This window comes from Colletotrichum godetiae (assembly GCF_030913485.1).
Source record: "Colletotrichum godetiae strain CBS 193.32 chromosome Unknown BDP55scaffold_26, whole genome shotgun sequence".
Taxonomy (NCBI): domain Eukaryota; kingdom Fungi; phylum Ascomycota; class Sordariomycetes; order Glomerellales; family Glomerellaceae; genus Colletotrichum; species Colletotrichum godetiae.
Window position 1 is genome coordinate 276,572 of NW_026851274.1, and position 16,108 is coordinate 292,679.

The following is a 16,108-nucleotide window of genomic DNA, read 5'->3' on the forward strand; positions in this document are numbered from 1 at the left end:
GTCGATTGTGACGAAAGCAGATGTGTGGGCAAACTGAGGGGTGGTATATACCACGTTTTAATATGGCGTTGGTTTTATTCTGCCATTTGGCATGGGATGTCTGGCACAATGCGATTTGGTCGACTCCTGGATACCTTTGAAGCAATGGGAGGCTCGTGTGGGAAATGGGATCAACTGGCTCAAGACACATATAACTTGCTGCCCCCTTTGGGAATGGAGTAAACAGTACATATTGCTGGGATGACAAGAGGCGCGCGGTGTTTTTGTTTTTCGAAAGTGGTTTACCTGGGTTGTTTGGGACACAGAGTCAGCAATCTGGCCCGTCATGTCGAAAGCGTTCTTGTCTTGTAACCGGTCATCTGCAAGTGGCCACGGCCGGTTTTCCCTCTTTTGCCCCTCTGTAGTCCTTTGTCGAGGGGATAGACGAGCATCTACGAATAATTGGGAGCTGCGGCTCCAAAAAAGTTCAAACATTTCCCCCCGTTGTTAGACGGGTTCCTCTATATGCTCGAGGATTCCCCATTTCTTGAGCATTTCCCCATGCCTTTCGGCTCGTGGGAGGAAGTTCTTCTTCGGATGGTTTCTTCCTTGCTGGCTTTCATGCCGTCCTTCCCCGGTGCTTTGGCCCCAGCAGAGTTTCATACCCCGTGGGCTCTCCCGCCGCGGAAGCTGAGCCGGGCGTCGGACCTAAAGCACCTCCTCCCTGCCTGCCCGGGCGGAGGAGGAGAGAGGGAAAAGGGAGCTCGTCCATGGGCAACGGTATCTTAAATGCATGACATCGTGACTTTTCTGTCCAGATTTTGACCGAGCAGTGAGATCCGGAGGATTTTGGGGGGGAAGCTGGTACCGTGATGCAGGGGACCTCCGGTGGGATAGTTCCCATCTACTCCGTATGTACTTTTTCGAAGTGCAAATGTCAACGTGGTCTAGGCCCTTGGTTTCAGTCCATGCGGAGAGAGAGAGAGAGAGAGAGAGGGAGGCGAAGAGAACGGCTTTTGGTATCTAGGGTCCAGCGCAGCTAATGCCCGAATTTGGCTAGATTCAAGCTACCTGAGGCAAGGTAGGTAAGTAAGGTACGGAGTAGGTTATTGGCCTCTTGATGCTCGCTCGCCTCCTTTAGTGAGTGAGACCCCGATAAGTCGGTGAGTACTTTGCAAGGTACGGATACTCCGTACTTACGTTGGGTGTAGGTATATGGAGTACATGACTGTACCCCATAGCAGAAACGAAGACATATTGCAGTCGTGACATGTCACATTCTTTTGGGCCGGGATGTAGTTTCCCGGGGTAAACATCTCCACCTTTTGGGAAATCTTTGACTTGAATCCTCATTAAGAAAAAAAAAACAGGGGGGGGGGGGGATCGTGTGGTAGCTGAGAGACGGCGTTGCCTCAAACGCCAATGTACAAGATCAATCATGTTGGGCGTGAAAGCTGAGGGGGAGTGCAGGCGGCGAACTCTGTGAATGTGATCTGAGGCTAAGGCTAATGAGTGTGTACTCCGTATCCATAGATGCACCGTTGTCCGAGGTAGTATAACTTTTCCTATCCGAGTTTGGTTTGGTTTGGATACGATGGGAATAGTACTTTTGAGGGGAAAACCTGGGGTAAGTTTGACGGGTCCTGAGTGGCTGGCTGTGCTGGATGGATGGCGCGAGCGCGGCAGGCATCTTTTTTGGGCTGTACGGAGTACAGCAGGTTGTGGTGTGTGTTGTCAAACTTGACTGTGGGACAAACCCGAGTGTGCAACTTTGCAGTTTGGGGAAAGTTATGCCGCTTGTTGCCCAATGGTTCGTCGATTGGAAGTCAAAGATGGTAAGACACGCACCAGGTACGCGAGGCGGCGAGGCCCCCTTTGACGGAACATTGCCTCCAGGGGACTTTCGTCCGTACTACGGATACTTGGAGAAGTTGAAGTAACCTTGGGTGCTTAGCTAGGCCTGAATTCTCAGACTTGTTCCAGAGATGCCGGAGGAGGGGGCTGGTTAGTATCGTCGGTTTTGTGGCACTGTTGTTGTTTCTACGTTGCGCGTGACCGACCAGTAGAGGGAAAACCATGACTACAACAGCTATTACTATGACTAACAGCAAAAGCACCATGACGGGGGTCGAGGGGCAAGTCATGAGAAACGCCAGCGACCACGGGCTGGCTGGGAGACATTGACATTGGCATTGGCATTGGGGCAAGCCCACCCCCTTGAGCCCTGGCTTGTTCTTTTTGTGACGAACGTGCGAGGAAAGCATGGCGCCATTCGATGGGGAGATGGAGACATTTCTCTTTCTCGACTAATGACTACTACGGCGTGTACGGTGTACGGAGTATACGGCATTGGTGTTTTGGACAGATTTCGATTCACTATGCTTGCTCGCCTTGCTTTTTGTCGTTTGTTTCTGCTTTTTTACAATGCGCGTGACGTTTAGGACGGCTGTGTCGGTTTCTACGGGTTTCTCGGTTTCGATGCTCGTCTAATTCTGGTCATCAGACTGAGTATTCTCAGTTTCAGCAGTTAGTAAGTGAATTGAACGTAGAAGGCGGCGATGGGGCCCAACAATAGCTGGATGGGTGTGAGGTCCGATGCTTCGCTTTTACAGTTTTGCAGCTCTCTCTCTCTCTCTCTCTCTCTCTCTGTTTCGGTCTAGATTTGATGGACCGAAGCCTAGAGGAGGAGAGCACACATGATGCTGGAACTAAGCAACCTAGACCCAACACCGACAGGGTGGCACAAGGCGGTTGGCCTCGGTTCTGAACTTCTGTCACGCTTGTTTCTCTTGCCTTCTCTCTTTGCACTAGTTTCTGGCTTTCAGGGGTGGATAATCTGGGGCAACACCACGCGGCCCCCAGCGACCCCGACATTTTCGAACCGCCAACCGGAGATCCGCTAGGATGCCACGGGTGCTAGGATCTTCCCGCTCATTCGTACGAGTGCTTCGTACCTTTTTTCTGTCCTGTTCTCTTGTCCTTGTGCTACCTTAGTAGGCGACAGGGTCTGAGCAGGGAGAGACAGACAGACAAACGCCGGCGGCGACATCAAGTGGTGAGAGGGCTAGATCTGCAGACAGACAGACAGACTGACAGACTGACAGACTGACAGACTGACTGACTGACTGACTGACTGACGCCGGAAGTCTTGCGATTTGCAAATCTCGTCTGGGCTTATTCCTGCGTGCGTGCCAATGTGTAGGAGCTAGGGGGGTACGGATGCTCACTACCCATCCAGTTGCCAAAGAGCTGACCGTGACTGACTCTTGCTCCAGCAGGCTGGCATTGACGTCTAATGATCTACCCGGGGACGGGACTCGAGACCTGGGGGAATCGTTCGCCCTGCGCTCGCCGCTCGGGAAGACCTTCCAGGCGGGCCTTCTTTTCAGCTCGGAACCCCCTTGGGCCTTTGGTACCGCCGCCTCAGACTTCATATTTTTGCCTGCCTGAAATGAAGGCGCGTGCTCGCTTTGGCGCACAGCCCGAGTTTTGTTCTGCTCGCTTCGTTCCGGCAGTGAAGGTCAGATGACCGATTGATGAGGTGGCCCTGGAGCATCCCGTCCGTATCCGGTCGAAGAACGGTTTTGAAATGCCAAGCAACTGTCTAACGCCTGTCTGTCCCAGTCTTTCCGGATTGCTGGGGAACTGGATACTTGTCACCTTATTGTTGTTTTCACTTGGCCAGAGGTGCGTGGTAGTTGTGTGTGGTTGAGATCGGGCGACCATCCGACGACCGGAACGGCCGTCTCGGGTGCGGTCCCGGTCCTCTCTCGGCTTTGTCGTGGAATTACACCACGTAGTCAGCGACATCGCAAACACCAAGGCTTTCAGTGACTGAGGTTGGATATTAGCGGGCTCTCTCGATGTTTGAGATGGAGCGCCGCCGCCACGACGGCACCGCCCTAGAACCTGGAAATGCCGAGCCGAGGAGATGCTCTTTCCTGGCGTGACTCTGTGTCACTTTGTGAGGGTGTCGATGTGTGCATCTGGGTGTGAGATTCCCTCATCTTACCGGAGATCAAGTCTTGTCGTCGACGATCTCTGGCGCAAGAGGCTGCATATGCTGCAAGAGTTGTCTTGGATTTGGATTTGGATGTCGTTGTCGATTTTGCTTTTGTTCTTATGCACCAAGAGAGGTTGTAACACAGAGCACTGTACTGTACGTACCCAGAGGCAGTGTAACACTGCATCAAAGTGCGAGCCGGGCAGGCGCGTAGGAATGGCAGGAATGGAAGGAGCAAAAGGTACTTTGTGCAAAGTATCTCTTTTCTGGGCTTAGGTAATCTGACGTCTTGTAGGGTACTTGCGTGACTCGACTTTGCAGAGAGCGAGCATTGGAGGCTGGAGCCATGATGAAAAAGTTTTCCCAGTTTCTATTAGTCGTCGATTGTATCCATTACGTTTCCGAACCGCACTTCTTCGCCTCATCTGATCACTTCCCCAAGCCAAGCTTTCCAATTACACAACCACGCAGCAAGTTCAGCTCCCAGGCGGACCCAGGCACCTCAGCTCTGCGCAGCCCTCGGCCCCAGCGTGTGCTGTCACACAGTCACGCTCACACTTCTCCCAGTCTCTTCCCCGTCGTTTTCTGATGTGGAATTGGATCGTCCCTTTTTTCTCTCTTCTATCCGTACCAAGAATCCCGAACCATCATCCATGATCCCTTGGACTCGGTTCTGGGCCCCGGTCTTTTCTCTCTCTCTCTTTTTTTTTTTTTTTTTTTTTTTCTCTCTCTCCTTCTCCAGCAGGATCGAGTGACCGACCACCATCGACCGACTTTGCCTTGCCAGCCGCTCAACTTCCGTACGCTATGGTCGCGGCCCGCCGTGGTCATTTCACCTCCGTTGCCTGACCTTTACATCACCCTTCCTACTCATCGAGCTACCCTCTTCACAACTCGGGATGGCTATGCCTACATCCAGTCAGACAGCGGCCTGTCCGGGGCAAGGTTGGACAAGTAAGGAAGACGAGCATTCCTTGACACATCTTGCGCATCCGTTTAATGACTGAACAAACTCGAGCAATGATGTTATGCTTCAGCTCATTGCCTACTGGCTCAACTCGACACACCCATGACATTCTCATTACCAAATACCCGTCCAATGGTTGGTTGGCTGGCCTGCTTCGTGTCGCCAGCATTTTCTCTCCCTCGCCATCCATTCGTCTCTTTTCCCATCCGGACCTGGTGTTGCTTGACCGGTTCATGTCCCTGGACCTTGGACCTTGACATGGACCACCATACCCGACGGACATCGTCTACCGTCCGTGAGCACGAGGAAGCAAAGCATGTCACCTGGGGGCGGCACGCCAGTACCGCCGTACCGCGCCGTGTCATGTAGGGACAAGGCTCCGCCTCCATCTGGATGAAGCTCTGGATGCTCATGTGACGAGACAAGTCTCCATTCCTTTGTTTCCATTACCCAATTTTTGGCCAAGAGCAACCCTTTGCCTCTTTAACTTGCTATATTAATCTGCGGGCCGCTCACACTCACACACACACGCCCGGCTACTAACGCCCAGTGCAAGCCACTCCTCCGCATGACATTAACGAGACGTCCACAACCCAACCTGCCTCTTGCGATACTGGTTACCTTATTGTACACGCCCAGTCCCAAACTCCCAAGGACCTAAACTCAGCCCATCCAACCCAATATCCTGATCTTGATCCAGCCCAGACGCGATCCGTTGGATGACCCTATCCCAATCCGCCCCTGTCTCTTTGATTCTCACGCCCCGTCTACACCATATACATCTAGTATCTACTTCTCTCTCCCTCTTCCCCCCCAAATATCACCTCAACGATTGCGAAGAGCACGTCTTGTCTTGTGCCACGCACTCCCTTCACCCCCTCGTCTCGAATACTTTCCCCAAGTTCCAACGTTCCCTGGTCTTGGTCTTGGTCTAGTAACATCACAAACGGTTGAGGTTGGACCACCTGAACACGCCAAACCACCATCTTCCCCGCATCACCACAACTTCCTCTTACCTAAAAGCCCCGGTCTTTGACTAATAGAAAAGTCGGTTCTGGCTTGCTCTGTCGACGGACCCGGGCCCCCGGTCTCGTCTTTCCTACATTGTAGCTCACCCTTTTTACGCTTTGCCGTACGACTACCTAGTCTCTTTCTACCCTACCCCGGCTTGTTCAGAAAGAAGGAAAAAACCAAGACAGTGGAGAAAACGTGTGTGCGTTTGGTGGTGTGTCGTGCAAACCATTGAAACAACGAGCGCAGCGACCCGGACCTTCAAGGTCAAAGTAAAGTTCTTGCAGCCATGGCTTCTCCGCGACTTCTCCAACCGCAAACCTCGTCCCAGGACCACACCTTTCACACCCCCCCAGGCACTCCTCCGACAGGCCACAACAACCCTCAGACTTTGATCGAATACAAAATGGACAGCCCAGAGCCGCACCGACCTGCTACCCCAGAAAAGAATGGCAGGTCCTCTTTCTCGTCCATTCGCGAGAACGACTCCGATTTAGCCCAGACGTTCACCTCCTCCAAGGTCTCTTCCTACGCTCAGAAAGCAACCAACGCCGTGTTCGACGACTCCTCTGCCTCACCCTCGCCGATCGCCTCACCTTCCCTCGAGATGACTGAAGTCCAGTTCATGCCCCCCGTCACCCACCCCAGCAGCAGACTTCACGGCGGCTGGTATCCTGCCTCCAGCTTCAAGGGATGGAAGCAAATCAATGTCAAGGGCAAGACAGCCAGCAAGAGCTTCAGTGACCTCCAGGCATTGCACATGTCATGGAGCACTCCTCCGCCTTCACCCAAGGGCAACAAGCCTGTTAACTGCCGCGCGCCCATGGAAAGACTGCCCCTGGAGATTCTGGGTAAGTTTACCGTCTTCTGTCATGGAACCTGACGAAGCTAATCATGTCACAGGATCAATTATTGAGCTTCTCGTCCTCGACATCCCTCCGCCGTACGGCACTGCGCGCCGCAACGTCGACTTGATGTCCTTGCTTCTGACTTCGAGATCAGTACACGCCGCGACCCTCAACACATTGTACAAGCACATCACTATTCCTCACTCGAGAATCTTCCGCAAGTTCCTCTCCAACATCACAACACACCCTGCACTGGGCACCATTGTACGGCGCATCGACTTTAGTCACTTTAACAACGCGACCCTCTTCGAGTCCGCCAGCGAGCGCAAGGGCACGCGTAACCTGACGGAGGAGACATTGTTGCAATGCTTGGAGCTTACACCGCATCTCCAAGAGTTCCTGGCTATGGAGCACATTGACGATGACCTCGGCGCCGAGGTGCTGCAAAAGCTCTTCTTCGGCATGCCTCGCCTGCAGGCATTGGACTTTGCCGGGTGCACATCGCCGTCTTTCAAGAACTCTTTTGCATCTCTGGTAGACATGGAATGGCCCGAGGCGCTTTCGATCACGCGCCTCTCGCTTCACAAGTGCCTGACACTTCCTCCCGCACTATTCGAGAAGATCATGCCACGCCTCACCAACGTCACGCACCTGGACCTTGCCCAGACCAAGATCACTGACCGAGCACTGCAAGCTATTCCGAAGACGGCCAAGATTACCCACTTGAACCTCGCCAAGTGCACACTGCTTACGGCGCCTACCGTTATCAACTTCCTTGCGACTCATCCGGCGGTCAGGAACCTCGTCTACCTGAGCGTAGCCACCGATGCTCGGAGTCATCAGCTCCTGGATGTGGATGATGTTTCGCAGCTCATCCCTTTGCTGCCCAAGACGCTCCGGTCTTTGAGCCTAAAGGGTAGCCGCATGGATGACTCGCACCTCGAGCTGCTGCGACCGCTGACCAAGTATCTGGAGGAGCTCGCCGTCGGGCGCGACATGGATGTCAATGCCGCCGCTAAGCTGCTTGAGCCGGCGGACGAGAAGAAGCAGGAGGAGCCCCACATGATCCGATACCTGGACCTTTCGGACCTCTGGGGCAGCGAGTTGGATATCGTTGATTTGTTTTCCAGCCGAAACTCGCTGCTAAAACCGAGCTCGGTGCCACTCGAGGTGGTTGAGATCTCGGAGCAATCTTTCAAGAGCCTATCTCGGAATAGGGCATTGGAGCGCGTCGGCTGGTCCCTGCAGGAGATCGGAAGCCGATGCTGGATGGTCCGAATGCAGGACCACCGCAAGGATCAGGACCGCGGCTACCGGTGGTGGAAGATTGGCGCCGACAACTGGGGCATGCGCAAGATCCCGGTCGCACGCGCCGAAGTCGGCGGCATGTACGGGTCCTTCATGTTTGGACGCAAGCTATGAATCACATGCACATCGCAGCATCGCATGGGAAATCCGAAAAATAAGGGAGAATGGGGAAAGGGAAAGCATCTGCATTTGAATGCATCGACCGAAAAACAAGCGACCAGCATTATCAGCATTTGATTCCCTCGCCTTAGCCTTGGCCTTGGTATTTGTTGTTTTCCATTTTTTATTTTTTTCGCTGTTTTTTTTTTTTTCTTCACTCATCGGGCGGAGTCGGGATACCAAATCCAAAAAAGTGCATTTGTCTTTCGGAGTGGGAAATGGTCAACGATACTCGGAGCTGGCGCGGGTTAAAAAAGGCCAAAAGATGGTAAAAAGAAGCAGCATTTGACGGCCTCTGCAAGCAAGAGAACAGCATCAGCGACGATGAATGACTTGGCTTTTGATGTACGTTAATGAAACGAATAGCATAATATCTAATATTTATGCTACGATACTTTGTAGACCATTGTTTCTCTCTAACCTAACGGTGACTCTTGAGTTGTTGGTGACCTTTTTCTCCAACATTTGTTGCTATCGCTATCGCTGTCGCAAATAATGACTGGTAAACAAGAAGCTCTCGGCGTACCTGCAGTGGCTACATCATCGTGCCGTCACAGCGAACGACCAAGGTCAGCATACCCCTGCACCGGAATGCGCTCCTAACTTCTGTCGCCTGGAAAATCTCATCTTAGGTAAGCCGGATCTGCTCTTGGCAGAAAGTTAACTCATCTTTTCCCTCTCATACCGTGGCCTCGGTGCAGCCTTACGCGCTGACCCTGTCCTCGAACTATCAACCTCCAAAAAAAAAAAGAACACTTGTCAGCCTCGAGCCCCAAGTAAGGTACAGAATCTCGACCTTTTTCCTCTTTCTCGAGAAGCTTCCTCGACCTGATACTTGGACGCATCACGCTGAAGCGCTTGCTTGATAGCAAGTCGCCGTCGTCGTTGGCCCGTCATGGCATTTGGCTGGTCAGAGTGAGTAGCCACATGTCCCACCACCCACACGTACCCCATACCCCAAGCTACATCATCGCCAAATTCGCGACATCACCACCAACGTCCGTCAACACGATTCAAAAAAAAAACTAAAAAAAAACTAACCGCACAACTCTTCCACCACTACAGAATCCGCTCTCTCCTCCTCGTCTTCGGTCCGATCCTCCTCCCCAAGGCAATCGCAGCCTACAAATCCATCCGCAATGCCTCCCAACACAGCGGCGAACCGATCCCCCCTCCGCCCCGCATAGCCCGCGCCCTCGCCATCCTCGCCATCATCGTCGTCGTCTACCTCGTCAAGACCCTCCCGCCCCTGGCCCCGGAGAACCTCTTTACCCTCACCCAGTCCCGCCTCCAGATCCCCGTCGATGTCCTCTTCAACCGCCTGTCCTCCCTCCGCCCGGAATCCGCCCTCACCGCCGCCGACGAGCGCCTCCGCGCCCGCTTTGTCAACCTCGAGTCCCGCCTCCTCTACCTCCAGCTCGGCCCCGCCGCCCTCGCAGACTGCCCCTTTTGCAAGTCCGAGGACCCCAAATCCTACTTTTACTACGCGCTTCCCGCCATCATCCTCCCCCACCTCGTCAATCTCATCGCCCTCGCCGCCGTCACCTCCTCCACCTTCACCGGCCGCGATGGCGCCCGCTGGCGCTCCCACGCGACAATGGCCGCCGCCGCCCTCGCCGCAGCGGACGCAGTCCTCGTAGGCCAGTATGACTACTCCGCCAACGCCTCCGCCCTCCGCCTCCAAGACATGGACTTCTTCTACTGGCACGCCCGCGCGCTGCGCTACATCGCCCTCGCGGCCCTGGACGTCAGCATCGGCGCCCTCTTATTCCTCTCGGGTACCCGCCGCGCTTTCGTCCTGCCGCCCTCGGAAGCCGAGCGCATCGAGGCGAGCAACCGCGCCCTGACGACGGTCAAGAGCAAGCTCAGCGCGCTGGGCATCGTCAAGAACACGACGTTGCGCGACGAGGAGCTACGGGCGCGGAGTCAGGCGTACTGGCTGCGCGAGGGCCAGATGGTGCGCGAGGCCATGGAGGAGAGGGAGGTTGTCGAGAGCGTCAACGACGCGCTGGAGAATAGGATTAATATACAGCAGGTCACGAGCGATGCTGAGAACTATACCGAGGGTGTGTTTAGACAGCCGGAAGGGACTGCGCAATGAGCGGCGTGGTCGTGTTTCCACTGAGTTGGAAGCCTCGAGTTGATGTAGCATGTGTATAGATGGGCATTGCAGCTTCTTATACAGAGAATAAAGAAAGAGAGCATACACTTATGACTTGGTTGAGAACTGGGGGGTGTGAGGTGTGCGCGAACTGGAAGAGAAAAAGCAAGGTCTGGTCTTTGAATCGCCCCTTGGGCTCGTAATCCGTTGCAAATAGTATTTCCATGAGCCTTCCCCTCCCAGCCTGTCTTTCCCTAATTCTCATCATATCCCTGGTACTCGTCTTCTGCCATGGTAATCCAAGACCGTTCCTGTTCCCTCGATCCCTCTGAATATACGCGAGAAATACAACAGGCACTGTCCTCAAGATAGGCAGGTACGGTGACCTGGAAAGGCATGTAAACGCGTGCCGGGACCGTACCGACCAAGCCATTCATCCGATAACTTTCCCGCCACCCGATACACACTGCAGGAAGCCTATATGGACCCCCTCAAGTCCATTCCAGTTACCAGCCAGGAGGCGCCCGTTTAGGTCGACGGGGCAGGTCAAACTGGCTGGGTGGCGGAGTGGTTAATGGTCAACAATCAATCACACCAACCAGCCTACTCGACGACAGGCTTAGCGAGAGTACCCGAGTCCGAATCCCAGCATGAGCACCCAAGAGATGTAGCCACACCGGTGGTGAACTCCTTTTTTTTCCAAGGTCTTCTTCATATCTATGACTTGTTTTTAGTTTCGTTTGGGGAAGTGTAAGTGTAAGTGGATGGTCGACCGCACACACACACACACGTCCACCCATCTCGGGAGAGGTACCCAACAATAATGGTCTTTAACCTCCCCCCGCTATGCTCTGTAGGCTGGCAGAAATGAATACATTGGGGTTCGCCGCCTCTACACCTCTCTAACAACGTCAAAAAAAAAACATCTTACGTAGTCCACGACGACCTCCACTAACTGCCGCCCCGTCCCGTCGCCGCGCTGCTCCCGCTATCCTTGCGATCGCGCGGGGTGCCCGCCGAGGAGCCCTGATCCAGGCCCTCCTCGGCGCTGCGCTCCAGGAAGCCCGCCCATAGGTCCGCGAGGGACTCCTTGTTCGCCGAGGTGGGCGTCTCGGAGAAGAATTCTGCGCTCAGGGACGGGGTGCTGGGCGTGCGGTGGAAGGGCGAGGGTGGTAGGCGGAGAATGTTGGTCGAGGTGCCTGGCCTGGCGAGCCCGGCCTGCTCGCGCTGCTCGTCTGTCCAGTTGAGGTAACCGGCCATGACTTGCAGAATCTGGAAGCGCTTGGGGTCGGAGCGGTCTGTAGTGAGGAAGTGGATGAGGTGGTTCGTCACGACTTGTCTGGGGAGGATGTTAGTTGGTCTCTGATTCATCGTGAACAGGAAAGGGAACAATACCTGTCAACGTTGTCCTCTGGTTTTGTCTTCTTCAGGTAGCGGAGAGCCTTGGTGAGATGATCGTTGAGCACAATGGCCTCGTGCCGCAGCTTGCCAATCAAGAGGTTCTTCTCCTTGACCTCCTTTTCGAACGGCGCTGTGCGCTCGAGCTCCTTCGTCAGGTTTTCCTTGGCCGATTCGGCCTCAGTAGCCCTAGTATCCGCTTCCTGCACAAGCTTCTTCATGGCTTGCAGTTGCTCCTCTGACGTTTCGACCATCTCCCGCAGCTCCTTCTTCCGCGCATCCTGGATCTCGCGCAGAGCCTTTTGCAGATTGTCAATGACCTGCGACTGGTGATCTCGTTCGGATGCGGCGCTCTCGTAGCCGTCCCGGAGATTGGCAATCTGCTCCTCCAGCTCCGTCACCTTCTCGACTAGGCTCTCCTTTACGGATCGCTCCTCCATGGCGATGACCTCCCACTCGCCCATGGCGTTCGTCGTCGTCTCGACTTCTTCCTTAAGGTTGGCAACCAGCCTCATCAGCTCCTCGCGCTCCTTGACCCAGTTTTGCTGGGACAGGTTGCTTCGGCTGCGCAGACTCGTCGCCTCGCGTGACGTATCCTGCAGCTCGTCCCGGAGCTTCGCTACCTCTTCCTCAGAGGCCTTGGTGCCATTCTGCAGCTCCTCATTCTGGGACTCGAGCTCCTCGATCCGCTCCTTAGCCTCTTCCAGCTCGGCGCGGTCGCGCTTCAGTCTCTCGCCGAGCGTCGACTTTAGGTGGTTGACTCGCTCGAGGAGACCCTGGTAGCTCTCCTCTGCCTGTTCCTTGGCCGATGACGTCTCCTCCAGTTCCGACTTGAGCTGGGTGACGGTCTCATTATGTGTTCCCTGGATTGTCTCCAGCTGCTTCCTCAATTGTTCAACCTCTGATCGCAGCGCCTCTCGTTCCTTTGTGAGGGCGTCCAGCTTTGCCGTGGCATCGGGGCTGGTTCCCTGCTCTTCTGCGGCCGCCTCTGTCGGGGGGTTCGCATGTCCGTTGCTCGTCGGCCGTTCCGTGTGGCCATTGGCTGTTGTGTCCTTATCCGTCGACTGTTCGGGACTGGATTCTTCTATGGGCGCAGAAGCCTACGACGGCAGTCAGACATTGTGAGCTTTGCAGGTTGCGGGAGGGAGGGCGGGGGGTTCAAGGGAGTATCACCTGCACCGGGGTTTCCGGTTCATCATCGCCCTCCTCTGCATTGTCGGGCGCAGGAGGCGCGCTGTCTGTCTCTATGGGTTCCTTGGGTTTGTTGGCGTTCTTCTTCTTCTTGCCGCTCTTCTTCTTCCCTGCAAGGTGCCCCGTTAGCCTGTCGCCGCGCATGTGTACACTTGGGAAGTGTTTCAATCGGGCCACGAACCTGAAGATGCGTTTTGAATCGGATCAGTGGAGGGAGCGGCGGCCGACATGTTGTCTTCTCAGATGCATCGGGAGGTGTGGATAGCCCTTTGAGCTGGTGGGCGCGGAACGGGGAAAGCTCTATTTCTTCTTCGTCTCGAGGGTCCGGTCGGTTGGGAATTGGGATGTCGACAGTTTGCACCTGGGCGGGTTTGCATGCACTTACACCACGTAAGCTAGGTTCGCAAATTAGCGAGCGTGTTCACTTCCAATTCCCACGCGGAACCTAGGGTGCTGCTCCCCCGTCCCCCACACTAGGTAGGTGGCCATGGAAGCTGTAGCCCCACAAAAAGTGTACCGATAGCGAGGTGTATTAGCTAAGGCCTGCTGGACATGGCGCTTAAACGCTGCGAACCGCTGAACCAGGAAGTGAACAAGGTCATGGTCAAGAGGGCTGTGGTTCTGGCCTATAGACTGATCATGTTGCCATTGGCAAATCCAGATTCTATTTCTTTATTCTTTTTTGACGAGATGGAGGAGAAATGCACAGTTTTCAAATGCTGCCTTTCACTATGGTTTACTATGAGCACAGAATCGTTACATGAAACGGCGGCCCTAGCAGGTAGTCAAGTGACTAACACGAGTCACACTCTGAGGATTCACACTCTCAATGGCTCGACTTGATCTCAGGCATTGGTTATTTACCAATGCCCGAAAATCCAAGGATCGAGGCAAGTATCCATGTGGCACCATACCTGGAATATGACACCTCAATAGCTTGTTTGTTTTATAAACTGCATCTATGAAGACGGCCGACTGGCGCAAGTCCGTCCACGGTTCATTCAGTGCGGCTACACCTGAGCAGATGGCGGGTCCCTTGCTTAGTCATCTTTATCTTATCGGCCAAAGCCTTCAAGAAGCGACTCCGTTTGACGGAAATTTTCCCGTTTCCTCTTTCCTTCTTCACATATTTTACCCTTCGCTGAAATATCACTAGAGCAAGCGCATTTTCCCCAATGACTTGTTCATTTTTGACGCTGAAGTAGAGTGATGAAAACGCCTTTTATAATCCCGGTGCTTGCCCCCAACTTTTGGGTTGAAAATGGGTGCGACGGGTTCGCTATGTGCGCACATACTAACTTGAAATCTTTTGAATTATGTCCCCTTGTTTTATTCTCGATGCAACGACTCCTGGGTGAACAGAGAAACGCAGTAGAATACCTGATGCAAAAAACCAAGACTTTTTTCGTGAAACCCCACAAAGATGAGAGAAACAGTTCCGTCGTAACGAGGGATATCATTAAAACAAAAAAGGAGCTTCCTTTTAACCTCTGGACTTTCTCCTCTTGCCGCCCTTAGCCGCCGCCTTCTTCGCAGACTTGGGCGTCTCAACCTCGGCGACCTTCTCCTCCACCTCCTTGGCGGCCTCCTCCTCAACAGCCTTCTTCTCCTCAACCGGCGCAGCAGCCTCAATAGCCTTGGTCTCCTCGGGCGCGTCAACAGCCATGGGCTCAGGCGGCGGCGCAACAGCCTCCTTCAACTTGGGCGCCTCAAACTCGTACCCAATCGCCTTGAGCTTCTCGGCGCGCTCCAGCCTCTTCTTCTCCTCCTTGGACACCTTGTGCGACCACCCGGACTCGGTCCTCGGCTTCGCCACCTCGCCGGCGGCAATCTTGTGCCAGGGGATCTTCTTGAAGCGCTTGTTGGCGCCCTTCCACACGTCCTCGTGCAGCTGGTCCGCCGGCACCGTCTTGACCTTCAGGATGTGGCCGAACAGCAGGTAGCTGTCCATGGTCTTGGCGACGATCTCGGCCGTGCTGGCCTCGGCGAACTCGAGAAAGGCGTAGTGCTTGCTCGCGCCGGACTTCTTGTTGCGCGCCAGACGGAGGCGGGTGATGTTGCCAAACTGTGAAAAGTAGCCCTTGAGCTCGTGCTCGTAGAAGCCGTGGGGCAGTCTGGAGATGAAGACCACGCCGGGCTCTTCCTTTTTGCCGTTTGTCAACTGCTTCTGCTTCTTGAACTTGGGCACCTTGCCGACATCCTGGCCCTCCTTGAAGGTTCCCTTGCCGGCCGGCGCGTCCTCTGGGTCGAGGCCGGCGGCGAGGGCGGCAATGTCGGCGTCGACTTCCTCGTCGTCCTCATCGTCCTCGAAAGCTACGACAGAGGTCTCGGCATCCTCGGTGGCTTCGGGCTCGGCCTCCTTCTCCTCCTCCTCCTCGACGGGCTCGGGTGCGGGGGCAGACTTCTTCGACTTCGCGTTCGCCTTTGCGGGCTTCTGTTTCTTCGCCGCGACGGGAGAAGCTTGCGCCTCCTCGGGAGCTGCTCAGAGCATCTTGGTAAGTCAATGCAACATTGTAGCAATCCCATCGGAACATACCTTTGCGCTTGGGGGTCTTCTCGACCTTCTCCTCCTTGGTGGCCTTCTTGGTCACCTTCTTGGGGGCCTTTTCAGTTGCAGGCTCGACCTTTTCAACCTTTTCGACCTTGGCCGCCTTCTTCGCCACAGGCTCCTTGCCAGTGACGGCTAATGACAATCATTAGGTCATGAAAAAAAAGTGTTATACAGCTTGTCAACTTACATCTGGTTCTTTTTCTCAATTCGGGGGCCATTTTTGCTGATGTGTTTGGGGAGCAATGGTTAAACAAGTCCCTAGAAAACCGAACCTGTACCCACACACCTGGTGGTCGAGTACCGTCGCAAAAGGCAAAAAAATAAAAATTTCCCAGATTCTGCCGTCCCGAGGTGGAGGCGGTGAGTTCATGCGACCCCGCTAAGCCCGCTAAGTGTGTGCACCCAGCCGCCCCAGAAGCAACGTTTTAGTGGGGGCCTTCATGCTGTATGGGCACCCGGGGCACCGTCCTTGAGTAGCGTTGCGGCACTGCGCGGTGAACTACCCTCTGTTGTTTACCAAGCTGAGGTGCCTTTGATTCCCTGAAAAAGGAACGCTCAAGGTCTGGAAATCCGTCAGTGAGGTTGGTGCGCA

The 16,108-nt window shown here is 54.6% G+C and overlaps 4 protein-coding genes across 4 annotated transcripts; 2 read left to right on the forward strand and 2 right to left on the reverse strand.

Moving 5' to 3' along the window:
• Nucleotides 1–6,249: 6,249 nt before the first annotated feature.
• Nucleotides 6,250–8,230, forward strand: BDP55DRAFT_729727 (leucine rich repeat domain-containing protein; the record flags this gene model as incomplete). Its single annotated transcript, XM_060579609.1, has 2 exons — nt 6,250–6,811; nt 6,864–8,230. The coding sequence occupies 2 exons, from the start codon at nt 6,250–6,252 to the stop codon at nt 8,228–8,230; spliced, it is 1,929 nt and encodes a 642-aa protein (XP_060428346.1).
• Nucleotides 8,231–8,599: 369 nt separating this feature from the next.
• Nucleotides 8,600–10,376, forward strand: BDP55DRAFT_633158 (uncharacterized protein; the record flags this gene model as incomplete). The annotated part of the gene is made up of 4 exons (XM_060572516.1): nt 8,600–8,620; nt 8,790–8,907; nt 9,145–9,190; nt 9,341–10,376. 4 exons carry the CDS (start codon nt 8,600–8,602, stop codon nt 10,374–10,376), a joined length of 1,221 nt encoding a protein of 406 aa, XP_060428347.1.
• A 951-nt stretch (nt 10,377–11,327) lies between these two features.
• On the reverse strand, nt 11,328–13,195 carry BDP55DRAFT_554374 (uncharacterized protein; the record flags this gene model as incomplete). The annotated part of the gene is made up of 4 exons (XM_060569386.1): nt 11,328–11,715; nt 11,772–12,874; nt 12,948–13,075; nt 13,147–13,195. 4 exons carry the CDS (start codon nt 13,193–13,195, stop codon nt 11,328–11,330), a joined length of 1,668 nt encoding a protein of 555 aa, XP_060428348.1.
• A 948-nt stretch (nt 13,196–14,143) lies between these two features.
• On the reverse strand, nt 14,144–15,853 carry BDP55DRAFT_182808 (uncharacterized protein). Its single transcript, XM_060565832.1, has 3 exons — nt 15,704–15,853; nt 15,502–15,648; nt 14,144–15,443 (listed from the first exon to the last, which is right to left on the reverse strand). The coding sequence occupies exons 1-3, from the start codon at nt 15,732–15,734 to the stop codon at nt 14,449–14,451; spliced, it is 1,173 nt and encodes a 390-aa protein (XP_060428349.1). The 5' UTR covers nt 15,735–15,853; the 3' UTR covers nt 14,144–14,448.
• Between the last annotated feature and the right edge of the window lie 255 nt (nt 15,854–16,108).

Excerpts from the sequence above, each read along its gene's own strand:
- BDP55DRAFT_182808 (XM_060565832.1), bottom strand. The coding sequence starts at position 15,734 with ATGGCCCCCGAATTGAGAAAAAGAACCAGAT. Across the intron at positions 15,649-15,703 it reads ATTGAGAAAAAGAACCAGAT|CCGTCACTGGCAAGGAGCCT; the intron begins GTAAGTTGACAA and ends GATTGTCATTAG. Across the intron at positions 15,444-15,501 it reads GAAGACCCCCAAGCGCAAAG|CTCCCGAGGAGGCGCAAGCT; the intron begins GTATGTTCCGAT and ends TGCTCTGAGCAG.